The 26,997-nt window shown below is 35.9% G+C and overlaps 1 protein-coding gene across 4 annotated transcripts in view; it reads left to right on the forward strand.

The window, feature by feature from the left end:
- The window catches only part of MICU1 (mitochondrial calcium uptake 1), a 260,802-nt gene that overhangs the window by 95,385 nt on the left and 138,420 nt on the right, over positions 1–26,997 (forward strand). For all 4 annotated transcript variants that reach the window (XM_002820833.6, XM_063727353.1, XM_009245493.4 and 1 more), the window contains one exon: positions 24,004–24,118. In XM_002820833.6, coding sequence (XP_002820879.3) covers positions 24,004–24,118 — 115 coding nt within the window. The remainder of the gene's footprint in view (positions 1–24,003; positions 24,119–26,997) is intronic.

Below are 26,997 nucleotides of genomic sequence, written 5' to 3' on the forward strand. Positions count from 1 at the left end.
AGCAAATTCATTTTAATAAATAACTTTTTTTTTTTTTTGAGATGGAGTCTCGCTCTGTTGCCCGGGCTGGAGTGCAGTGGAGCAATCTTGGCTCACTGCAGGCTCCACCTCCCGGGTTCATGCCATTCTCCTGCCTCAGCCTCCTGAGTAGCTGGGACTACAGGCTCCCGCCACCACGCCCAGCCAATTTTTTTGTATTTTTAGTACAGATGGGGTTTCACTGTGTTAGCCAGGATGGTCTCAATCTTGTGACCTCATGATCCGCCCGCCTCGGCCTCCCAAAGTGCTGTGATTACAGGCGTGAGCCACTACGCCCAGCAATAAATAACTTTTTTTGGTTATTTGGAGAATCACTTGAACCCAGGAGGCAGAGGTTGCAGTGAGCCAAGATTGTGCCATTGCACTCCAGCCTCGGCAACAGAGCGAGACTCCGTCTCAAAAAAAAAGAGAAAGGACTAAAAAAAAAGAAAAAGAAAACCTTATGTAACGAATAAATTCATTTATTGTTTGATCAGTTTAAAAGTTTTCCATGTTTTTTTGTTATGTATGAAGTCTTTTGCTTGATAATTGTAACTCAGTACTTTCTCAACTGTCAGTCTTTTCATTTTTCTTTCTTTTTTTTTTTAATTTTTTTTGAGATGGAATTTCGCTCTGTCACCAGGCTGGAGTGAAGTGGCACCATCTCAGCTCACTGCAACCTCCGACTCCCTGGTTCAAGCGATTCTTCTCCTCAGCCTCCTAAGTAGCTGGGATTACAGGCACGCACCACCACGCCCAGCTAATTTTTGTATTTTTAGTAGAGACGGGGTTTCACCATGTTGGCCAGGATGGTCTCGATCTCCTGACCTCATGATCCGCCCACCTTGGCTTCCCAAAGTGTTGGAATTACAGGTGTGAGCCACCATCATTTTTCTTTAGATCTTCATGACTCTTTTGTTCTCTCATTCAGAAAATCTTAATTCTTAAGTAGCTGCTTCTAGAATATATGAATTCTAAGACAATTTTCTGTTAAAAAAACAGATTTGTATATAGTGATATTATAGTAATTTTATGCATTATGGCCAGAAATGTAGTTAGAAAGCTAAACACCTAAGAGGAATTTCCTTTTAGACTTGCTTTGATTTTTAAATGGATAATTTTTTTCCCTCTCCCTCTGTTTTTTTTAATTTGGAAGATAAACTATCTGTTAAATGCTTAGAGAAAGAATTATTTACTCCTATTGTCTTAGCCTCCATTATCTTAACTTTTAGCACACCATTTAACAAAGTCCAAAATTTGACCGGTAACAAACACTAGCTTATTTTATTGCCTTCTAATTGAATTAAACTTCAGCCTTTTCATCACTGAAAGTAAGAACAAATGTAAAAATAATATTTTCCTGGGATGTTTTAAATTTGTACCCGAATAATGGAACCTCCAGATGCAAAATAGGAAAGAGTGGCCCAACTGATATTGACAAATAATTGGGTAGTTATTTCTTGTTTTGCTAAAATCTTTTTTTCCTGATCTGTTTAATTAACTAGAAGGTTCCCTGTAAGAAGTAAATGAGACATTACTATTTCAACTGATAATCAGTGAGAACTGAATTTAATTAAGCAGCTTTTGAATTTGTAGTTGAATCTTTTTCCAGAGCCCATTATTACTTTATGTTAATGGACACTAATACTTTTAGAATACTAGCAATTTCCCTTGTAGAAAAGTTATGAAATACATTATTATTGGCACTTGCATAGTCTATTGCATTTCCAAACCATCTACTATCATAGGTCTTGTATAAAGAATGGTAACAGCTATGGTTACCACTGGTTTTAAGAATGTGTTTCGTAGATAAGTGATATTATTTTGAAAATATGAGACTAGGTTTAAAAGTTTAAAACTTCAAATCTTGAAAGAGTTCGGATTTTCTCTTAGAAGACATTTGAAAATTATTATAAATAGCTTATTAGCATTATTATAGAGATGGTAATACAAAATATATTCTGGCATTATTATTATTATTATTTTGAGATGGAGTTTCACTCTTGTCACCCAGGCTGGAGTGCAGTGGCCTGATCTCGGCCCACGGCAACCTCTACCTCCTGGGTTCCCAAGCGATTCTCCTGCCTCAGCCTTCCGAGTAGCTGGGATTACAGGCAACCACCACCATGCCCGGCTAAATTTTTTTGTATTTTTAGTAGAGACGGGGTTTTACCATGTTGGCCAGGCTGGTCTTGAACTCCTGACCTCTGGTAATCTGCCCACCTCGGCCTCCTGAAGTATTGGTATTACAGGCGTGAGCCACCATGTCCGGCCAGCTTTTGTTTTAATGTAATATGTCATAGATTCTTTCTAAATGCACCTTCCTGTGTTGAATCCTTCTTGTGGAAAAAAAAAAAAGAAAAAAAAGCACCTTCCCTTAGTATCCATGTATTCTGCTAACAATTTGTCAATACAGTCATTTCATGAATTTGGATTATTTATTTAATGAAAACTGTATTTTTTCTTTGTTTCATTTATCATCTTTTATGACTTTACCATCTAGTTGGCCTATAAAACAAAGCAATTATTTCTAAGTGGAGGCTTTATTTTACATTATTGTTAAATATTTCTTTCATGTAATCATTTAGTTGCTCTCTTTTATTTGCATGATTTATTTCAAGTGGTTTGTAGCCTTATTTTCCCATTTTCTCTTGCCCCTTTTTTCCCCTCAGCTAACCAAAGATAGAAATTATATTTTGTATTTCCTGTTTCTATTACATGTAATAGACAACTTTCTCCACATCAAACATCACCATGTTTTCTTATGAAGTCACAGAATAAAATTTCTTAGTATAGATAAAATTGTTCCTTAAGCAAGGAATACCAATTTCCACAATGTTGGATGCAATCCCCTTATGTCTTCTAAAAACTATAGTTTATACCCCATTTTCAAGCAATAAAATTGTCTATTGAAACTAATTGTTCATTATCATCATACCACCATGTATTTCTTTTTTAGAGAATAGATTTGTTATTCTTTCCTACCTATTGATTCCCCTTTCCCCCAACCTCTCCCTGAACGTTTCAGAAATACTGCCTCTGAATTGAGTTTTTCCATTATTTGTAACTACGGTCCCCTCAGAACCTTGACAATCTCTCAAACTTGGAAGAAAAAATTAATATGTATTTTATTTCCACCTCCTTTATGTTATCGACAAGAATATTTGTTTACATGGAACAAGAAAACATTTTACATCAAATAAAAATGAAATATTATCCACATTTATCTGTAAAGAGATAAAAGTATAGTCAAAACCAAGAAAGGGAAGTATTGATTATAGTGTTTATAACAGACAATATGATTAGCAGAGGAACAGATGGAAGTCATAGTTGAAAATCAAAGCTTTAATATTACTACATTCTCTCTTACTAGGTGAAAGGTCTTTTTGAAAATATTAACAAATTAACTTTAAAATACCATTCCTTTTGGGGGAAATTGTTGGTTCTTCTAAAGAGAATATGAACACATTTTTTCCTATAATGTAATACTTCTTGGTGCTTTATTTGAGTTCTAATTATTTACTTTATTTCTCAGATAAAATAAGACCCTAGAATAAGGTCAAGTGTAGTTTTACTCCTTGACATATATAGTAAGTTGTTAAGAAATTTTCTGTCTTTTAAGAATTAAATGTATTGAAGATTGAGGAAATGTAAATTAGGACATAGGGTACTAAAAGTCTCATGGGACAGGGTTTGATGAATTCTCCACATTTATTTGAACTACTCTAGTCAAATTTAGATAACAGGTTATAATGTGACATGTAATTCTGCATTGTTAATTAGCCATGTCTTTCTTTCCCTCTCTCTCTTGGCTTCCAGAGACCTGAAACCACTCAAGTGGAAATTCTTGGTTAATTAATATATTTATTCAGGTTTTTGGCTAAATATGAATATGTAAATATAATTTTATTAGGCTTTCTTGTTTTCTGTGTTTTCATTTGCCCTATCCCATTTTTAAAGTAGAGTATATCATTTCTGTTTTCTTTATATAGAGAAATTCTTGCTTTAAAAACACTGTAACAGATGCCAAGAGAATAAAAGTATTTCCTTGAAGCCAGAAGTTCCTCACAGATATTTCAAAGTCACATGTTACTTTGGGCATGATGACTGGGCCCTTTTTTAAAACCCCATTTTCACTCATTGGTTGTTAGTGGTTTATTTTTTTGGTTTGAAGTGAAATTTCTGAGCTAGGCCCAGAGGCTCAGGCCTGTAATTGCGGCACTTTGGGAGGCCGAGGCAGGCGGATCACTTGAGGTCAGGAGTTCGAGACCAGCCTGGCCAATATGGTGAAACCCCATCTCCACTAAAAATCTAAGAATTAGCTGGGCATGGTGGTGCACACCTGTAATCCCAGCTACTTGGGAGGCTGAGACAGAGAATAGCTTGAACCTGAGAGGCGGAGGTTGCAGTGAGCTGAGTTGGCATCACCGCACTCCAGCCGGGCAACAGAGCAAGACTCCGTCTCAAGAAAGAAAGAAAAAGAAAAGTGAAATTTCTAAATGAAAAATGCTTGACTATATTTGTCTTGTGGGAATTATCGCCAATGATAAGAAGCTTTTTGAGTGCTTATTATGTTGCAGGCTTACACATAATTACTCATTTAGTGCACACAACCACTATCTTAAGCTGTCTATTTTTATCATCATTTTACGGATTGAGAAAATAGGGGCTGGGCATGGTGGCTCACGCCTGTAATCCCAGTGCTTTAGGAGGCCACTTGAGCTCAGGAGTTCCAGACCACCCTGGGCAACGTGGCAATAGCCCTTCTCTACAAAAAATACAAAAAGTTGCCGGGTGTAGTGACGCATGCCTGTAGTTTCAGCTACTCAGGAGGATAAGGTCGGGGGACTGCTTGAGCCCAGCAGGTAGAGGCTGCAGATTGCGCCACTGCACTTCAGCTTGGGCAACAGAGTGAGACCCTGTCTCAAAAAAAGAAAGGAAAAGAAAGTACAGAAAAGATAAGTAACTAGCCTAAAATCATATAGCTAGGATTCCAAATTCTCTTGAACACTATGTGATACCACCTTCTGAATGTCTAATCCAGTTGTCTATATGACCTTTTATTAAAATTTTACTGCCTTAATACTGTTTGCTCAAAAAAAAACCTTGATGTTTCAGTTTCTTTTTGGTAAGAGTTGAAGTTAATCTTTTCTGCTTTGATAAAGTATAGCTAGAAATTCATACTGACCTGAGAAACCACATAACACTTCATTTTATAGAAAGAAAATATGGGATATATACATTTTAATACTTGAATTTAAAAATCAGAATATCAATTTTACTGTTATTGGCTCCATTATTGTTTCATATACCATGAGCACCACTTGACATCTTCAGAAGTGCTTTCTTTTTTTTTTTTTTTGAAGCCATTACTCTTAAAGTAAGCACTGTCACCTGTATTTGAAAACTTGGATCTTTGCTGATTATCATCAAGGTTTTTTTTTGAGCAAAGAGTATTAGGTAAGGTAGTAAAATTTTTAAGAGGTCATATACACAACTGGATTAGACATAGGAAAGGTGGTATCATGTAGTGTTTAAGATAATTTGGAATCCTGTCTCTACAATTTACTATTATAAACTAAACAATTTATTAACTCTTTCAAATATTGATTAATTATATGTTAAATATAGCATCATTTGAATGGAGCTGCTCATTATAGTCTTTAGACAAGCAAAATTTAGGATGTAATTAATTTACTGGCTGGGCGCAGTGGCTCATGCCTATAATCCCAGCACTTTGGGAGGCCGAGGCAGGCAGATCACTTGAGGTCAGGAGTTCGAGACCAGCCTGACCAACATGGTGAAACCCTAACTCTACTAAAGATACAAAAATTAGCCGGGCTTGGTGGCAGGCGCCTGTAATCCCAGCTACTTGGGAGGCTGAGGCAGGAGATTCACTTGAACCTGGGAGGCAGAGGTGCACTGAGCCAAGATTGTGCCACTGCACTCCAGCCTGGTCAACAGAGTGAGACTGTCTCAAAAAAAAAGAATGTAATTAATTTACAAAAGTGAATTGAGGAACAAATTCAACATTTCATATCCTTTCACACCTGCTGGAATTTTCTGTTTTATTTTTAGTTACAGATTTTGCCATCTTCCTTCTTTCCCATCCAAAGTTCTTTAAATTATTTTAAAAACATTTACTCAGTTTTAGCTCCTCTTTCAAATTAGCGACTTTAGTTCTTTTTTACATACCATAACCCTAAAAAAAAAAATCTGGCTTTGGTATCTGAAATATTTTCCAAGGCATTTCCATTTTGAGTATCTCAGTACTCTGTTTGGCAGCTGTGTGTAAATGGTTAGTAGATGTTATAAAGTATGCTGAACTGGTATGAAAAACATAGTCTTGTGGATTGCTGAACTTCTTTATATGTAATAGAGTGGGATGAAGAGTGTGGACTTTGGATATAGACAGTCCTGTATTTAAATATAGGCTCTCCCACATAGTTGATGGGTAACCTTGAGCAAGAGACCAGTTAACCTCTCTGTCAGTTACATTCTCAGTAAAATTGGGACAATAGGTAAAATATCTAGCTCTACAAATTATAGCTGTTTTGCATGACTTTGAGCCCTTTACTCAGTTTATGAAAGGAGTTCTCTGCTATCATATATATGATTTTCTTTCTTCGTTTGCGTGAAAAGCTGCAGACTAGTATACCCTCTGCGTAATTGTTCTCTCCACAGTCCTTTCCTTCCCAGTTTAATTAGCTATAAAAATCTCCTGTGCTATCTCTGTAATGAGCAACTAGCCCAGGTTAAATACCGAGTCCATTAACTAAAGAGAGGCCTCCAGTTCGATTTCACGTATCTGAGTTGTCCTGTGTTCACAGTGATTCATCTCATTCCTGTGCCGTAAAATCCCTTGGGCTCTGTCACATAAATTCCAGCTGTAGGCTTGTAAATTGTTAATAGCATCTATTTTTCAGTCAAGAAATTTTACAATGCTATTCAGTGTGGTTAGAATAGGATGGTAAATATAGGTCAAATTTTATTTCCTGGTCAGTGAAGTTTATTTATTGAAAAAAATCTTTAAAACCATTTGATATTTGAAAATAGTTTGGAGTGGTACCCAGCTAAATTAGCAAACAACAACTGCTTGTCCAAATGCCAGCCTTCAGGATGACTGTTTTTTTTTTTTAAATACCAATGTGGATATCACTTTATTTAATGCAGCATAATTTTGGAGGAGACCTTTTTCTAAGGAGCCATTCTGTACTCTTTCTTAGAGTAGTTACTAATTATCTGAACTCATCCATATTTGATTGCCTATATTAATATGAGTGGCAAAGCAACTATTTGCCATGAAGTTAAAAAAAATTATATAAAGAAACGGTAATGAGACATCCTTGTTTTGTTTTGTGCCTAGCAGATAATATCTAAAACATTTCTGTGTATTCCTCATTTCCTACTTCCAGGTGTCCAGTGATATTATTACAGGTTTTAACTGTTTCTTTGTATATTATTTTTGTGATATGTATATTTGATTGGTTTGTTCATATAATCAAACAATGTCAATGTTTTTTCTTTTTCTCATCTTCTGATTAGGATTTCTGGCAGGTACTGACTCAGCAGCATGTGCTTTAAATTACTTAATGCTCCAAAATCCATAGTAATGCTTCAGGAACAAAGGTTTAGTGCATGATGCATATGTCCTTGCCCTGCTCCCTTCAGAATGATTTCGTTCCTGTCACTTAAAATTAACATACTTTATCTTTAATATGACAATCCAAGCACTGCACAAGTCCTAGAGAATTTGATACCCAGCATGATTTAAAAGGAACTTTTAACATTATATGTTACATAAAAGGTTAAGAAATTTTGTTTTAATCACTCTTGTTAAGTATAAGAGATACTTAATTGAGTCACTTAAATAGTCTTACTTGGAGGCCAGGTCTGGTGACTCATGCCTGTAATCCCAGCACTTTGAGAGGCAGAGGTAGGAGGATCGCTTGAGCAACCAGGAGTTCATGACCAGCCTGAGCAACATAGCAAGACGTCATCTCTATGAAAACATTTAAAAACAGTAGTAGTCCTAGCTACTCAAGAGGCTGACGTGGGAAGATCTCTTGATCCCGGGAGTTGGAGGTTATAGTGAGCTAAGATTGTGACACTACTCCAGCCTGGGTGACAGAGTGAGACCTTGTCTCTAAAACAAAAACAAAAAAGTCTTATTTGGGATATTATGTTCCTACTTGAACTGTAACAGAACTGATGAGACAACATTAACTTCAAGTTAAAAATTAATCTTTTTTTCTTTTGAAATTCCTTACATAATAAATACAAATAAGCAGTTGCTTGGTTGCACTTTGCTCAGTAAAATGGCTTAAGGGGAAACAAATGGGACACCTAGAAAGACTTTATTATTTTGCTTTTCTGAGCTAATCAATGACTTTAACTTGGAAAAGCAACTAAATATTTGGAGAAAACCATGAAAAGAATATATACTTACAGGCTGGCCAAGGAGATCTTCAAGGACACTCCTAAAGGTACTTTTTAAATTGATCTTTGAAGGCTTGGGCTCTTTAATGGTAGTTTATAAATTATTAAAATTTATTCATTAAAATATTACTCTCACATTTCTGGTGGTTGGCAGTCTTAAAAGTATAAATTAAACTGAGTTGTAATTAAATATAAATTAAGCTGAATTATAAACATCTTTTGGTTTAAAATAACTAATATAACTAACGAAGACCACCGGGTGCTCTTTATTTTTACAGTACATTTTTTCTATACTCCTTTGTTTGAAAAATGGGGTGTAATTTTTGGTAGTCCCTCTTACCAAACCCTCAAATTAGGTATCTTATTATTAGTACAATAGATTATCTTCCTAAATACCTTTGCCTTTAACTGCATTCTGAACCAAACCAACAAATACATTAAAAATTATGTCAGAATAATGTATGGATGATTCCATTATCAATGTTTCTAATCCTGGGAATTTTATTTTAGAACAGCCATGGCACAAACATCACAGAGTACCGAGTAGATCAGATGAGATACTAACACCTGTGATTGAGGCCAGCCACTTCCGGTTCTCTAATTATAGTAGGACAGTTTGTAGAGGGTAGCTAAAAACTCTTCCTCTCCTTTAATAATTGTATGGCTTACGGCTGGAAGATTTAAAATGGCTGGACTTGGATAGGTGTCCTTACTAATTAGGAATAGATTAGAGAGGCAGCAGTTGGTAAGTGCTTAAAAGTCTCTGGAATCTGCAGCATTAAGTAGTCAACCACATTAGGTGACAAAAGAGCACCAGTCTTCTTTAAACTTTCACTATTTAAGGTAATGTCCTTGGTTGATCAGGGATTCAAAATCAAGCTTTTCTGCATTCTTAAGGCTATCTTATGAGTAAACTTTTTACATTAAAGAATAATAATAAGCCTTTTTCTTAGGTAGTGGGAGAATTGTTTACCTACATTGTGTTCTATGAATATCACTCATTTTGGTGACACTAGTATGAATCCTTTAAGCTTCATGAATGAACAGTTACTTTGTAGAAGAGGCATTTCTTGCTTGCTTCTTTGCAGTGACTTGTTCTTTGCATGCTAAGTTTCTATTGCCTGTGGAAAGTCTGGGATCATTTTGTTTTCCTGGTAGCACAGAATGCTGTTCTTCAGATGCAGTTTATTAATGCTGTGAAATACTTAGACTGCTGTGAGGAGTATCCATAATGTCTCTTTCCAGTCTCTGAGTTCCACCACTACTAAAGTTTGTTAATCTAACCCATGTGTTTGATTATTCAAGTTGAGAAAATAAATAGTAATGTAATCATTAAGTGTGCCAAAGGAGGGTGTAGTTTACTTAGTTGTCTCAAATATTCAGACTCCTATTAAAATATCTTTAAATCCATTTTTATTTTAGATTATGTTGTGTTTGAATTTGGGATCAATGAACGCATTTGATTTATCATTGTTGATTTGAAAACATAAACATGACTAACCATTGCATTTCTTACACCTTCATCTTTAGCTTATTCATCATAAAACAAGATTCAAAAATCACTTTGCTATCAGAGAACTTTCTTTAGTTCCAGGCCAACTTCTTTTTTCTTATATTTTAGCACATTCTAGCATGTTTAAGGTCACACAAATAAAGTTCTATAAGAGTATACTAAACAAGTTATTTCTCCTTCTATTCTGGTAAAATGAGTTCTCAACTTAGCCTGACCATCTATTTATAATCTTTGGTTGTAGAGAATGTGTGAGGATAGTCCTTTATTTGCATATTTGTTTTTGGCATGATGTATTTTTAAAAATTCTAAACTTGAATAAAAAACTTCACCGATTACAGATTAATCTAACATTTATTAATTAAAAATTATAAAGAACATTACACTCTTGAAGTGATGCACATTTCGAAATGATTGAAATATGCATTTGAGTAAGTGAAAGCCTTAAAAAAAAATGTGCACCTGTATCATTGGCTTGGACTTTCCTCTTCAACTTCAAGTTAACTTAGCGGATACAAACTAAGCCCCAAGGTAAATATTTTATGGTAGTGAACTACTTCAAAAATATTCAGTCCTGATTAACATTTTCCAGAAATTGTGAACAATATAGATACCCAGTGTGTTCCTGTGCAGTTGATACAATGTAACATATAATGATTCATGACATGGGCTCTGGAGTCTCCTGCCACTTAATAGTATTGTCACCTTTGGCTACTTATGTGACTTCTCTAACCCTGAGTGTTCTTATCTATAAAGTGCAGATAATAGTATGCAATGAGGACTTAAAGAGGTAATGCAAATATAAAGTACCTAGCACAGTGCCTGGCATTTACTAAAGAGAATAAATCAAATGAGATGCTGACACCTGTAATTGAGGTCAGCCACTTCCAGTTCATATACTTCCAGATATGCGAAGTATAATGCTTAAGTTTTTCATGGTCTTTAATGGTGTCTTTAATGGTCATTGGTGCTTAAGGGATACCTATAAATGTTTGTTTGCTTTCAAAATTGCTTTTAAAATCCTTCATCAACACGGTTTCTTGGGAGGTGATAGTTACTAAAGCAGTTTAGATCAAGGTTGTGAACGGTGATCCTCAGAGGGAAACTTTAATTTTTGTTCTTATGATACATTTTTTTCTTATACAAATTTTTTCCAAGTGAAAGAAGGTGAAGTCACTATATTGACTTATTTTTCAAGATTTTTACTTGAGATTGTTTTTACATTAAGTGGTAGAGAAACCTTTTATAACCCAAGTGACTAAAACCAACACTGCTGCTGATCTCAGGACTTTCTTTTTAGCACTGATCCATTTGAGTGGCTAAAGTTCAAAATTAAATTCTTAGATTTAGGTAGCAGATAATCAAGTCATAAAACATAGATTCCCCTGCTCAAAGCTGCTTTGAAGCTAGTATGCAGAAATAACATGGTAGAGTTGAAGATTTTCCCCTTGTAGAGTTTTGATAATACCTCGTTCAGATACTGAGGATTAAAACAAACCGTTTCAGTAAAGTTGTATCATTTCCTTAAAGTTAATGCCATTCCAGTAGACTTAAAATGTTTTATTATTGCTTTTTAATCAAATCATCTGCCACTGTTTTTTAAAAACATCTTCATTTGTACCATCTTCTCTGAAGCCATCTAGTTAATGAGATAAGAAAACCTTTGCATTCCAGGTATTTGGAATTGTTCTCACAGCTGAGGTGGTTAGAATTGGGACTGAAAAGAGAATTGCTTTCTGGCATAGTGAAGTTTACAGTATCTTAAGCATTCACCTTCCAGTTTGTTGCACAGTAATTTATGTGTGTTTGCCTCAAATGCGATATTACCTTTGAAAAGCGTAGAAGAAAATTTGAGTCAGAAGGAGGAATCATAAACTACTTCAAATTAGAAACATTTTGATTTCATTGTTATCTGATGTATCCCCAAATTCTACCCTTCTGCAAGTTCAGAGATGGGGTGGGGAATAAGAATAACATATTTTAGCTGTGCAACATTTCTAATTTGGTTGGAAATAGTGTGATTGTTTAAGATTGATGTTTTACCAAGGCTTTGGCATCAATCCATGCACCAACTAGATAATGAAGTGTAAGCATTAATTGCATGGGAAAATTGCTGAATTTTCTCTTTCTTTCTAACACCCCACCACATACCTTGACCCCAACCTTAGATAGAAATACTATCTGTCATTTGGAAATGATATGCCAAAATTGTATTTTCCAGAGGAAGCATATCATCATTAATTTGTTTTTGATGTACAACCTCAAATATTACTCAAGGGATTTAGATAGACTTTGAATGTATTTCAGCAAAGTAGCGAAATATTAATACTAAAATAATCGAAAGATTTCACCCCATAAAGGATGACACTTTAATTTAAATAGTAAAGCTGTGTTCTTCATCAGATTTTCTATATGCCAAAAATGTTTTGAATTTCTGGATGATATGTAAACATTGATTTTGCAGACATAGTCTATCAACTTCTATTAACTAGAAAAAGTTTTTTTGAACTTTATAACTTGAAAATTAGATCTTAACTAGAAGAAATAAGTTTCTAGATATGATTTCTCTCTTTGGCTTCATATACTTGAGTCCCAGAAGGCAAAATTACTAACCCTATTTTGATCAACCCTGTGACTAGTTAGGATTTACTGTTTGAGCACACTTAGCACTCATGAGTCTGGAAATCCCAGTCCCAGTGCCCCTCATGGCACCGGCAACTTTAACCATGTATTTTATAAGTTTATGTGATTGGTCAGAAACTAAAGTGTGAGTGCTTCAGCATAAAGTCATCTGGTACAACAATCTAGGTTTTTGACTCACTGTGAAGCGTAGCAATTACACATGTGTAGTGTATAATTTGCTGTATAATAAGTTTACTTTCAAGTCTTTCTGCTTATCTAAAAAATGAAAATATCCAGGATATGGTGCAGTTGACATCAATACCAGAAACCTATAATAATGTCCATTTGCCTTTACTTGAGATCAGTAATTGGAATGGGTTGGTGATACTGTACCTATAACTACATTTTAAATTTTGAAATAAATAAGATCTAACACTAGGTCATATCAGTGAATAGTAAAACAGTTATATTTTGTTCATTTAAGTTAGTGAGCACATTGCTTTAAATTAAAACATTTTGCATAATTTTCTTCTCTAAGAAGAGGTAACATTGGTCAGTAAATTGAATAGAAATGCTATTCTTGTCATTTGACCTGCATTCTGCTTCCACATCCTTAATTTCAGAGATTCAAGTGAGTGGAATCAAGTTTGAAATGTAACTTCTAAGCTGCATAAAACAACATAATGCTCTGTAAGGTATCTGCAATTACAGTCTCTCTTAAGAATATCCAATTCTGGCCGGGAGCAGTGGCTCACGCCTGTAATCCCAGCACTTTGGGAGGCCGAGGCGGGCAGATCACTTGAGGTCAGAAGTTCAAGACCAGCCTGGCCAATATGGCGAAACCCTGTCTCTACTAAAAATACAAAAATTAGCCAGGCATGGTGGCACATGCCTATAATCCCAGCTACTCGGGAGACTGAAGCAAGAGAATCGCTTGAACCCAGGAGGCAGTTTGCCGTGAGCCGAGATCATTCCACTGCACTTCAGCCTGGGCAACAGAGCGAGACTCCATCTCAAAGAGAAAAAAAAGAATATCCAGTTCTATTTAAATAATTTTCAGCATGTATACTGAAGGATTGCTACAGTCTTACCTCAGGAACTTGAAGATGAAACAAATTTCTCATATACCCTTACAATAGAATTGAAGTGTGTTCTATTTCTTTCAACTTTTATATTAAAAAAATTTCTTTCTTATAGTTTATTATATTTGAATTTACTAGATACATTGAATTAAATATAAATCCTTAGGTTATACTTTCTAGTAAAAATTACATATTAATATAAATGTGTATTAATAACAAAAATTTTTTTAAAAAAGAAAACAGGCCAGGTGTGGTGGCTCACGCCTGTAATCCCAGCACTTTGGGAGGCCAAGGCAGGAGGATCACTTGAGGTCAGGAGTTTGAGACCAGCCTGGCCAACGTGGTGAAACCTTGTCTCTACAAAAAAATACAAAAATTAGCTGGGTGTGGTAGCACATGCTTGTAATCCCAGCTACTCAGGAGGCTGAGGCAGGAGAATCGCTTGAACCCTGGAGGCAGAGGTTGTAGTGAGCTGAGATCTCACCATTGCACTCAAGCCTGGGGGACAGAGCAACACTCCATCTCAGGAAAAAAAAAAAAAAAAAAGAAGAAGAAAAGAAAACAACAACAACAAAATAACAAAAAATTTAAATAACTACTTCTGGGGCAGTGAGAGAAAATGAACATTATTACCAGTCTGATAAGATTACGTTCTCCTTGGAATATGCCTCCATATCACCCCTGAAGTGTATAAGTGGTGTTTGCTTAGGGGAAAGAATAACTTAAAATTTAGTAAAAGATTAAACACCATCCAAAAGATTAAATGAAGGATCATTTTACTTGACATTTTCTTTCTTTTTTAAAAAAAAAAAGTTTTATTTCCATAGGTTTTTGGGGAACAGGTGGTATTTGGTTCCATGAGTAAGTTCTTTAGTGGTGATTTGTGAGATTTTGGTGCACCAATCACCTGAGCAGTGTACACTGAACCCAATTTGTAGACTTTTATCCCTCACCCCCTCACCCTTCCCCCCCATCCCCGAGTTGCCAAAGTCCATTGTATCATTCTTATACGTTTGCATCTTCATAGCTTAGCTTCCACTTATGAATGAGAACATACAATGTTTAGTTTTCCATTCTTGAGTTACTTCATTTATAATAATAGTCTCCAGTCCTATCCAAGTTGCTGCGAATGCCATTACTTTGTTCCTTTTTATGACTGAGTAGTATTCCATCATATGCATATTCTACAGTTTGTTTATCCACTTGTTTATTGATGGGCATTTGGGCTGGTTCCATGTATTTGCAATTTGAATTGTGCTGCTATAAATATGCATATGCAAGTATCTTTTTTGTATAATGTCTTCTTTTCCTTTGAGTAAATACCCAATAGTGTATTTCCTTTGAGTAAATCCCACAGTAGTGGGATTGCCGGATCAAATGGTAGAATCAGGTCTTTGGTTTTAAAACACCAGCTAAGAAGCAGCCATAGGCACAGAATAATCTAAAAGTTTGTTTTCTAGTAACTCCCATTTCCTCCCAAATTTTGACGTATTTATTTGATGTTCTTCCTAGCTTTGAGTAACTTGAGAGATCAAATTTGATGGTTTTATGATAATTTTTGTGTCTTTAATTACTATGTCATGAATTTTGTAAGAATCTTCCTCAGAGTTTTGGGTACTCTATAAATTCACTTATAAATTCTTAAGAGTTAGTAAATAGATACATAATCCTAAATTTACCTGAACCACTCTTTAACAAGAGCATGCCTCTGAAAACATACAAGTAACTTCTCTCTCTCTCTACTTCTTTCCCACCCCAACTGCAAAAGCATGGAAGAACAATGTAGACCTTTTCACTAAAGAATTAGAAACAGCACATCACAAAACGACATATAGACCAATGGAACAGAACAGAGACCTCAGAAATAACACCACACATCTACAACCATCTGATCTTTGCAAAACCTGACAAAAACAAGCAATGGGGAAAGGATTCCCTATTTAATAAATGGTGCTGGGAAACCTGACTAGCCATATGCATAAAACTGAAATTGGACCCCTTCCTTACACATTATACAAAAATTAACTCGAGATGGATTAAAGACTTAAATGTAAGACTTAAAACCATAAAAACCCTAGAAGAAAACTTAGGCAATACCATTCAGGACATAGGCATGGGCAAAGACTTCATGACTAAAACACCAGAAGCAATGGCCACAAAAGCCAAAAATGACAAATAGGATCCAATTAAACTAAAGAGCTTCCACACAGCAAAAGAAACTATCATCAGAGTGAACAGGAAACCTACAGAATGGAAGAAAATGTTTGCAGTGTATCCATCTGACAAAGGGCTAATATCCAGAATTTACAAGGAACTTAAATAAATTTACAAGAAAAAAATAACCCCATCAAAAACTGGGTGAAGAATATGAACAGACACTTCTCAAAAGAAGGCATTTCTGTGGCCAACAAACATGAAAAAAGCTCATCATCACTGGTCATTAGAGAAATGCAAATCAAAACCACAATGAGATACCATCTCATGCCAGTTAGAATGGCAGTCATTAAAAAGTCAGGAAACAACAGATGCTGGAGAGGATGTGGAGAAATAGGAACGCTTTTACATTTATTATATATTTTAATTTTGTAATGATCAGAATAAAATACTACTCAGCAATAAAAGTGAACTACTGATGATTACGGTAGATGAATCTTCCCCACATTATGCTGAGCCAAAGAAGCAGGACAACAAAGTATATACTAGTGATACCATTTATATCAATTTCTAGAACAGGCAAAACTCATTTATGGTGAAAATATGGTAGGAATTTATTATGGAGAGGCATAAAAGAACTTTCAGAAGTGATGGAAATGTTCCATATCTTGATAAAGATGTGTATTATACATTAGATTTTTGCGTTTCAACATATGTAGATTTTCCTTAAAAAAGTAACAAATGTTGAACTCTAGATGATATAGATATGTTTGTTTTCTGCAGAGATGGGATTAGCAGTTGTGAAACTACTTTTTGTATATTCTAAGCTTCGATAAATATATTGATGATAATGGGAACCAGGTTTCTCATTTTTGGAGAAGGTAGTAACAAGTGTGTGAGGGATAAGACTAAATTGTATCCTAGAAAGGAATTATAGGTATCAACATGAATTCATAGTTTGTGATAGCTAGATATGAATCTAATCACAAACATCAGCCTAATTCAAAATGAGAGATATTCTACAATATAACTCACTTGCGCCTTTTAAAACTGTCAAGGTTAAGAAGTACAAAGAGATAAAAAATGACACAGCAGGGAACTCCAAAACCACATCCCGCCATTAAACCAAAAATTAAGCTGCCAAAAACTGTCAGTCAACTTGTTCAGATCTCTAGAATCTAATGAAAGACTTAAAACAACCAGGAGAATGCTTTAAAAGAAAGAAGCTGCTAAAATTTGTTCACAAAACATTGTATTTTAACTTACCTGGTGACCACCCCAACTCCCCATTGCAATGGCAGCCATAAGGATGGCGGCCCATGTTCCTGACAGAGCTTGCTTGTGTCAGAACGAGCAATGTGGATCATGTTCTTGGAAGACTCTGGATGTGGGCATCAACCTGTCTGGTGGCTCCCTAAGGAATCAGCTTTGAGGCTTGCCTTTGTTTCACCTGCTTCAGAGCTTTTAGGGGACTGAGGCAGCATTTGTCAGAAAGATTTAAAGGTAAATAATACTGTAGCAGTACTGTAGCTGGGACAAGCAGCAGACAAACCAAATAGCCTGGGAAGGAAGAGGCTTTGTAAGTAGATACATGGGAGAACAAGTGATTTGAAATGCTTCACCATATACAGGGGAGTCTAGAAGGCTTAGGGTTGAATGAATGTTCAAAAGAAACCTTAGAAGATCGTGAGCTTTCATGTCTGGCTGACATTTAAGCCCCATGCAAGCAGGAATCTTAAGGCTAAGAGAGAGTTGTAAATGGTCTTGCTAAGTAAGCATTGAAGAAATGCCCAATACAGAGCCAATCTGAAAAGATCCAGAGAATATTTTTCCCCCTTTGGCTCCAGGCATTTAAGGAAACCTGTCAAATCACTAGTTGCTCACTAAGGTGAACAGAGACTTGAGTGACGACCTATGACAAAGGTCACAGGTCTTTACAAGAAGAGTTGAATAATGTCATTAAACAAACAACTACAACCCACAGTAAGTAGCAACAACAAACCCTGAGGAAGGGGAAGAATGCGATTTCGAGAGTTACCACATAATATACAAAATGTCCAGTTTCACCAAGAAATTATGCGTACATAGAAACAATAAATTACAGCCCAATCACAGAAAAAAAGAAAAATAGGAAGTATCCTTGAGGAGGCACAGACATTGTATGTACTACTCAAAGACTTTAGATCAACTGCCTAAAGTATAGTTAAGTAGCTAAAATGATGATGTATGAACTAACAGAAAATTTCAATAGATACATAGAAGTTATTTAAAAGGTACCAAATAGAAGTTCTGGAACTGAAAAGTACAAGAGCTGAGTTGAAAAATTGACTAGAGGGATTCAACCAGCAAACTTGAGCAGGCAGAAGAAAGAATTAGTGAACTTGAAGATATAGGTCAATTGATATTATCTAGTCTGAGGCAGAGAGGAAAAAAGAAAAAAAATGCACAGAGCTGAAGAGACTTACACTTTAAAATGTTTATAGTGGTAAATTTTGTTATATGCATTTCACTGCAATTTTTTTTTAATTACAAAAATGTAAACGATGTGGTAGGCATAAACACAAACAATGGAAGAAAATTGAGAGTCCAGAAATAAACCCACACATCTATGGTTAATTGAATTTCAACAAGCATATAAGACAGTGGTAAAAGGTCATACCATTTCAACAAATGGTATAAGGTCCACTAGATATTCACATACAAAAGAATGAAGGTGAACCCCCTACTTCACATTATATACAAAATTTAACTCAAAATGGATCAATAACCTAAAAAAAAAGAGCAAATGCTATAAAACTAAAACCCTTAGTAGAAAAGTAGGGGTAAATCTTCGTGACCTTGGATTGGTAGTGAAATATTAAATATAACATCAAAAGCACAAATAATAAAATAGATAAATTGGACTTCAATATTTAAAACTTTTCTGCCTCATAGGACATTATCAAGAGTGAAGAGGCAACACACAGGAGAAAATATTTGCAGATATATCTATGATAAGGATCTAATATCCAGAATATATAAAGAACTTAGGTTAGAACTCAACAGCCAAATGAGAAATAACAAACTCAAAAATGAGCAAAGGATTTGGATAGACATTTCTCCAAAGAAGATATACAGATGGTCAAAAAGCACATGAAAAGATGCTGAACATCATTAGGTATTAGGGGAATGTAAATCAAAATCACAATGAGATACCATGTCATATCCATGAGGATGGTTATAATTTTTTAAAGAAGAAGAGGAAGAAGTATTGGTGAGTATGTGGAGAATGTGGAATCCTCTTACACTGCGAATGGGAATGTAAATGGTGCTGTAATCCCAGTACTTTGGGAGGCTGAGGTGGAAGGATTGCTTAAAGCCCAGGAGGTCAAGGATGCAGCCCAGATCCACGATTGCGCCACTGCATTTCATCCTGTGTGACAGAGCAACCTCCTCCTGTCTTAAACAAAAAACAACCAGCTGAGCGTGGTGGCTCTTGCCTGTAACCCCAGCACTCCGGAAGCTGAGGCATGCAGATTGCTTAACTCCAGGAGTTCAAGACCAACCTGGGCAACATGACAAAACCCCATCTCTACAAAAAATACAAAAATTAGCCAAGCATGGTGACATGTACCTGTAGTCCCAGCTACTGGGGAGGCCGAGATGGGAGGATCACCTGAGCTGAGCCCCAGAGGTCAAGGCTGCAGTGATCCAAGATCATATCACTGCACTCCAGCCTGGGTGTCAGAGTGAGACACTGTCTCAAAACAAAACAAAACAAAAACCAAAAACATAGAGCTGCCATATGACCCAGCAATTCCTCTCCTTAGTACATACCAAAAGAGTTGACAACAGGTACTCAAACAGATACTCATACGTGAATAACCAAAAGGTGGAAATAACCTAAATGTCTTTGAGCATATGAACAGATAAACAAACTGTGGTATATACATACAGTGGGGTTTGGATCATAATCTCAAAAGATACAATCCCAAAAGATGAAATTTCCTTACCCTGTTATCTTCATTTGGGAGTTAAGTATGGCTTAAGGAGCTGTGTATGGGGGCCAGGTGTGGTGGCTCACGCCTGTAATCCCAGCACTTTGGGAGGCCAAGGGGGGCAGATCATGAGATTAGGAGATCGAGACCATCTGGCCAATGTGGTGAAACCCCGTCTCTACTAAAATACAAAACATTATCCAGACGTGGTGGCGGGCACCTGTAATCCCGCTACTTGGGAGGCTGAGGCAGGGGAATCGCTTGAACCTGGGAGGCAGAGATTGCAGTGAGCAGAGATTGTGCCACTGCACTCCAGCCTGGCGACAAAACGAGTCTCCGTCTCAAAAAAGAAAAAAAGCTGTGTATGATGCCAGATTGATAAGGGATGAACTTGTGGACTTAATTTTAGGTATCAGTAATTTTAAATGTCAACTTGACTAGATTAAGGAATACCTAGAAACCTGGTAAAGCATTATTTTGGGTGTTAGGGTGAGGAGATGAGTGTGTGAATCTGCGTGGATTTAGATGGGGACGGTCTGCCCTCAATGTTGGTGGGCACCACCCAATCAGCTAGGGATCTGGAAACAACAAATGGGTCTCTCTGAGGGCTGAGGCAGACTTTTCTGCTGCTGCTTTGGATATCAGAAATTCGACTTCAGGAAAGTGTATTATCACAGCATTGATTGTGTGTAAGCATTGTGCATTTATGTAAAAACGTTGAAACTTCCTCAATAAATTAAGAAATGACCTTTTTTGTACTTCTGCATTTGTGAAAGATAAAATTTCTCAAGATCTCAGCTCTTTGGGCAACTGTTTATGCAATAATGACCCATTGTGGTTTTTAATTGATCTCATGAAAAGACTTAGGTTTGTTCTCAGGGTATTTCAGATGACTGCCGTTATAACTGGGGCACATACAATTACTAACTATAGTGATAGGCGTTTATACATTTCCCCTTTGAGCCATTTCTTTATTTCTTTATGAACATGGTTCTTCTGCTCAGTGTTCTGTCACATTTTTATGTTTCTCAAATCTCCTTTAAAAATGTAAGCAAATATTTTTAAAGAATTTTTATGTTTTCCAAAATTAGGATTTTAGACTTTAGGGATTTTGATCTTTGGGGATTTCAACATTCGGGATTATGGTGTTCAGTGTGTGTTTTGGGGGGATTATGATCAGCATCCCATACAGTGGAATATCATTTGGCAATAAAAAGGAATTAAATATTGATTCATGCTACAACATGGTGAACCTAAAAAACATTATGTTCAGTGAAAGAAGCCAAACCTAAAAGGCCCACGTACTGTGTGGTTAAATGGTTAAAATGGTGAATTTTTCACAATCAAAACCAATAAACCTCTACAGGAAAAAATAAAGAAGGACAAAGAAAGGCTGTTCCTATTAATGGAGACTAAAGAGACCTGATAACTAAATGCAGTTTATGATTGTGGATTACATCCTTGATCAGGGTGAAAATAGCTATAAAGGAAATTATTGGGACAGTTTGCTAAATTTGAAAATGGACTGGATTTGGCTGGTCGCAGTGGCTTACATCTGTAATCCCAGCACTTTGGGAGGCCAAGGTGGGTGGATTACCTGAGGCCAGGAGTTCAGGACCTGCCTGGCCAACGTGGCAAAACCCATCTCTACTAAAAATACAAAAATTAGATGGGCGTGGTGGTGTGCATCTGTAATCTCAGCTACTCGGGAGGCTGAGGCTTGAACCCAGGAGGCAGAGGTTGCAGTGAGCTGAGATCACGCCACTGCATTCCAGCCTGGGTGACAGAGCGAGACTCCATGTCAAAAAAAAAAAAAAAAAAGGACTGAATTAGATAATAGTACGTGTATCAATACTAAATTTCTTGGTTTTATTAAACATATACTGTGCTATAAATTATGCATCAGAATTACATTTTGGGGATTTTAGGCTTTAGAAATTTTGATCTTTGGGGGTTTCAACGTTTGGGGTTATGGCATTTGGGATTGTGAACATTAGAGAATGTCTTTGTTCCTAGGAAATCTATGCTGAGGTACTTAAGTATAAAGTGGCATGATGTCTCCAATTTACTTTCAAAGTGGCATGTTGAAAAAATACAAGGCAAATTGTGTAATATGTAAACTGTTGGTGAATTGGTAAAAAATATATAATAGTACTTTATACTAATCTTTCAACTTTTCTGTGAGTTTGAAGTTATATCAAACTCAAATTTTGTTACCAACAAAATTAGATGTGTCCTTATGTTACCTTCTCAGCATCAGCATGGCCCGGATGATTGCTAGAAAAATAATGTTAGGTTTGCTTCTTTGGCTTAGCTTCCTCATTTCACTCTATCCTTAGACTTTTGTCTGTTTCTTGACCTGTGGCTTCCACTATGTTATTTATTTTAATTATAGCAATTGCCCCATAAGCTTATTACATCATTATTATTAAGTATTAGCTTCTATACACATTTATTGTTATGGCTGGTAATGGTCAGCCTTTGGGGACCTATTCTCATTTTGTGTATTTTTTCCTATTCACATACTTTACCTTTGCAGTATCTTGGGTAACGTAAAAAATGCAACTATTTTTTTCTTTTATTTTGAGAAATTTAAATATTAACTTCCTGGTGGAGGGCTTTGCTGTTCTAGTTCTCATCCAGTAGCTTTTTTTGTCTGAAATTTCTGTTCAGTCTCTTGGTAGAAGATCAAGTGTGGTATGAGATCTAACCTTAATAACATACTGGACTATACTCATTTTTGTTGTCAACTCAAAGAAGTAATCTCTAAATGCTATCAAGCAGGACTATGCCTTCTGTCAGCCGCAAAAGAAGTCAGCAAAGTTCTCCTAAGTAGAAGCGCCATCAAAACCTAGTACTGTGTTATTGGTATTCACCTATAGACTTTAACCTGTCCATAGCTACTGTTTCTTATGAACAGGTAAATATCTAGTAGAGGCTATTTTGAATGAGTTTATTGAGAAGATCATACAAACTGACTTCACGATGATTCGTGTGGTACTTGTAGTTTCAGTTGGTTAACCAGTTTTCTTTCCTTTGTGGTTTATGATGGGATCTCCACTAGACAGAGGTAACCCATTGGATAGTTGTGTAACTGGATGCTGGTGTGATGGTGCTTGTTGGTTTAGTTTTCATGATACTCCTCTTGAAGTTATGCCTGCAATGCTGCGTCTTACTTTATGCTTGCATGACATTATTACTTTGATTGTGCTTTATTGGTTTGGGTTTTTAAAATCTATTTTTTTATACTCAGAATAATTCCTTAAATATTTTTGGTGGTCTAGAACTTGTGGAAATGAGTTTCACGTCTAACTTTTTGGTGGATCCTTTTCAGTTTTTGAAAATATGTTCAATGTCACAACTAAGTTTATGCTTTGGCTAAGAATTCAGAAAACAGAGTAAGTTTTTTTAAACACCCAAGAAGAGACCACTTGCCAGGCAGACAATTACCAAAGCTGAGAACAAACTTTCTTTGTGAGATTTATAGATTAAAGAAAAGAAATATATATTTAGAGTAAAAACTAAGTTGTAGGAGACAGTTTCATCAAATAGCTGACATTTAGGAGCCTCCATTAAAGTAACAGTAGATATGATTAAATTGTGCTGAAAGTGTGTACGACTGATTTGGCATTATATTTCAGAGATGCTATTCACTCTGCATACTGTTCTGTATTCTGAAGCTAAGATTCTTGGGGTTATAAAGTAAAATTAGTTTTTCAGAAATTGGTTTTCTGAGCATTTGTATAGGCCTTGGAAATAGTTGCTCACTTCTTTCTTTCTAATCACTATCAGTCTAGTTTTTCTTGGACAAAACTGATTTCCTTTTAGTTTTTTCATGTGTTTGTTTATTTGTTTACTACCCCTTATACCTCTGTAGAAGAAGGTGGATTGTTTTTCAAACTAAGAAACAAAACCTGTTCTGAAGTGGGCCTGTATATATGCAATGGCAGAGGGTTCTAACGTTGAAATTATTTTCTAATGTTCATATTGAACTAGTGTTGAAATGAAAACATAATTTTTGTCTTGAAATTTTCATCATCTTGAAAACTGTAAAGGATCCATTGATTTTGAATGGCCGTGAGAGAAACGCTTATGATAAATAGCATAAAACTGTCAGATAAATGGTGATTCATCTCTTATTATTTATATTCTAATTCATTTATATATTTTTGTCTTTTGGTGGGACCCATACGTTTTATAGAAAATTTCCCAGGAACGAGAAAAATTTGCTGATGAAGGCAGTATATTTTACACCCTTGGAGAATGTGGGCTCATATCCTTTTCAGACTACATTTTCCTCACAACTGTTCTTTCCAGTAAGTATAAACATTTTCTTTTACCATTTGTAGAGCGGATACAGGACTATAAACATAATTGTTTATATGTTTATAAAACAAGACATATTGGTAGAGTTAATGAATTATAATGAATTATAAGTTACGTAAAATTTCATTTGTTTTTAATTTACTATAACTTGTGTATAGAACCACCTGAGAGAGGCAGAAAAAAGAGAAAACTAAAGTATCAAAGTAAAGTTAAAAACAAAACAAAACGGCCGGGCACAGTGGCTCACACTTGTAATTCCAGAACTTTGGGAGGTCAAGGTGGGCAGATCACTTGAACTCAGGAGTTCAAGACCAGCCTGGGCAACATGGTGAAACCCCATCTCTACAAAAGCATATGTGTAGTCCTAGCTACTCAGGAGGCTGAAGTGGGAGGATAGCCTGAGCCTGGGAGGCGGAGGTTGCAGTGAGCTGAGATGAGGCCACCACACTCCAGCCTGGGCAACAGAGTAACACCCTGTCTCAAAAACAACAGCAGCAAAAAAACTAAGAAGTGACATCTACCTTTAACTGTCTGTCACTCTGTATTCTGTCAAGGTGAGTCATGTATTGCCTACTACTATATCCTTCATTAACTTACTGCTTCTCCAATAAAACATATTTTGATCCATCATTTCCTCCACTAAAGAAGAAAATTGGCTTGGTTGACCTAATTGAGTTGAATATTTGTTTTTTAACCTTGGAGGAATACTTCTGAAGACACAAAACTCTATTTTGACTCACTTAGAGCATTGAGGAGTTTCTGATTTTTTAAAACTATCAATAGCTTTGTTGATTAGTATGCTACTGTAAGTGATTTTAAATTTTATTACTTTTTGGTGTGACTTTTTTTAACCATTCAGAAAAACTAAACAAAATGTTATGTTCATAGCTCTCCATGTGTAGTCTATTAAAATCTACCTAAGGTGAACCAGAGTTCAGATTTCTATGTTTGAAATAAGTGATTTTCAATTTTTTTTTTTTTTTGGTCTGGAACATATCAAACAAAAATAACCCTCTCTTTTTTGCCTTCTCCAAGCCAGCAATCTGTAAACATAAAGCTACTAGAAGATAGTTTTTAATAAGTGGCATGTACATGTCCTGCCATGACTCTGACCACTTTCATTCTTATTCCGCTGTGTAAATGTGTAAGGATTGACAAGGAAATTATACATATATATATATGCCTTGCCACAGCTGACTTTGGGACACCAAAGTGTCTGAATAAATTCATATGGTGGAGCAGTACCCTGGCAATGAAAACACACATTGATTTGTTATGAAAATCCAAAATAACTCCAGCAACATACAACTTAAGATCATAATGTGCTTTTAAAAGCATCTCTAGTTCAGATCCTAGCCCCACCATTTCTTAGCTTGTGATATGGGGGAAGACAATAGATTTGTTCTTCTGTTGTGTCTGTAAAATGAAGAGGGCAGTAATATCAAACCCAAATTATTTATTTGAGAATGATGACATCATGAATATAAAGTAGCTATTAATAGTTTAGTGCCTAATATTTAGTGGAAATCTGTCTTGGTTTTTATTTTTTTATTCTGTCACAACATGTTACTTTGTGTCTGATTTTTAAAGGTCCATAAACCTTATCTTTTTAAAAAAATGACCCAAATTGGTGGGAATTTTTAAAACATTTTTGTGACTTTGGACAGAATTTATTATACAGCAAATAGGCATGATGTAGCAGAAAGACTATGGCATTAAATGAAGAGACCTGCACTGGTATATAATGTATACTTGTAAGTAGTTGTAGCAAATGTTTGTTGAGCTGAAATAAGCTTTGAACTTGTATCCACTGCTTAGTCCTGTTACCTTCATATCTTTCCAAATGTCAGAAGGAACACAGAACAGAACCTTCAGAGTTCCTGGTACATCGCGTAGCTCCCTTAACCACTTAAAAGCATGTTTTTAAAAAGTCACAATGACTTTTTAAAGGAGGGGTTCTAGAAACCCTTCCAAGTAGCTCTGCCATTCCCAGCACATTTACTTTATGGTGCTCAACTCCTAGTTTGAATGTGGTGAGTGATTTACAATAAAGTGCTTACTTTGTAAGTTACTTTCTATATTTGTCAGGAATGAAGAAAATAGAATCAGGGTATGATTTTAAGACTCTTTTTATCACAGCTTTTTTTTTTTTTGCTTGTTTTTTGTTTTTATAATTTCAACTTTTATTTTAGATTCAGAGAGTACATGTGCAAGTTTGTTACATGATATTGGGTGATGCTGACATTTGGGTATGAATGATTTCATCTCCCAGAGAGTGAGCATAGTACCCAATAGGTAGGTTTTCAGCCCTTGTCCCCCTCCCGCTCTACCCTCTGTAGTAGTCCCTAGTGTCAGTTGTTCCCATCTTTATGTCCACATGTACCCAGTGTTTAGCTCCCGCTTATAAATGAGAGCGTGTGGTATTTGGTTTTCTGTTCCTGTGTTAATTCACTTAGGATGATGGCCTCTGGCTACGTCCATGTTGCTGCAAAGGACATTATTTCATTCTTGTTCATGACTGTGTAGTATTCCATAGTGTTGTGTACCACATTTTCTCTATCCAGTCCACCACTGATGGGCACCTAGGTTGATTCCGTGTCTTTGCTATTATGAATAAATCTGCGATGAACATACAAGTGCATGTGTCTTTTTGGTAGAACGATTTATTTTCCTTTGGGTATATATCCAGTAATGGGATTACTGGGTCGAATGGTAGTTCTGTTTGTAGTTCTTTGAGAAATCGCCAAACTGGTTTCCACAGTGGCTGAACTAATTTACATTCCCACCAACAGTGTATAAGGATTCCCTTTTCTCTGCAGCCTTGTCAGCATGTCTTATCTTTTGTGTTTTTAATAATAGCCATTCTGGG

Source organism: Pongo abelii, chromosome 8, assembly GCF_028885655.2.
Source record: "Pongo abelii isolate AG06213 chromosome 8, NHGRI_mPonAbe1-v2.0_pri, whole genome shotgun sequence".
NCBI classification, from domain to species: domain Eukaryota; kingdom Metazoa; phylum Chordata; class Mammalia; order Primates; family Hominidae; genus Pongo; species Pongo abelii.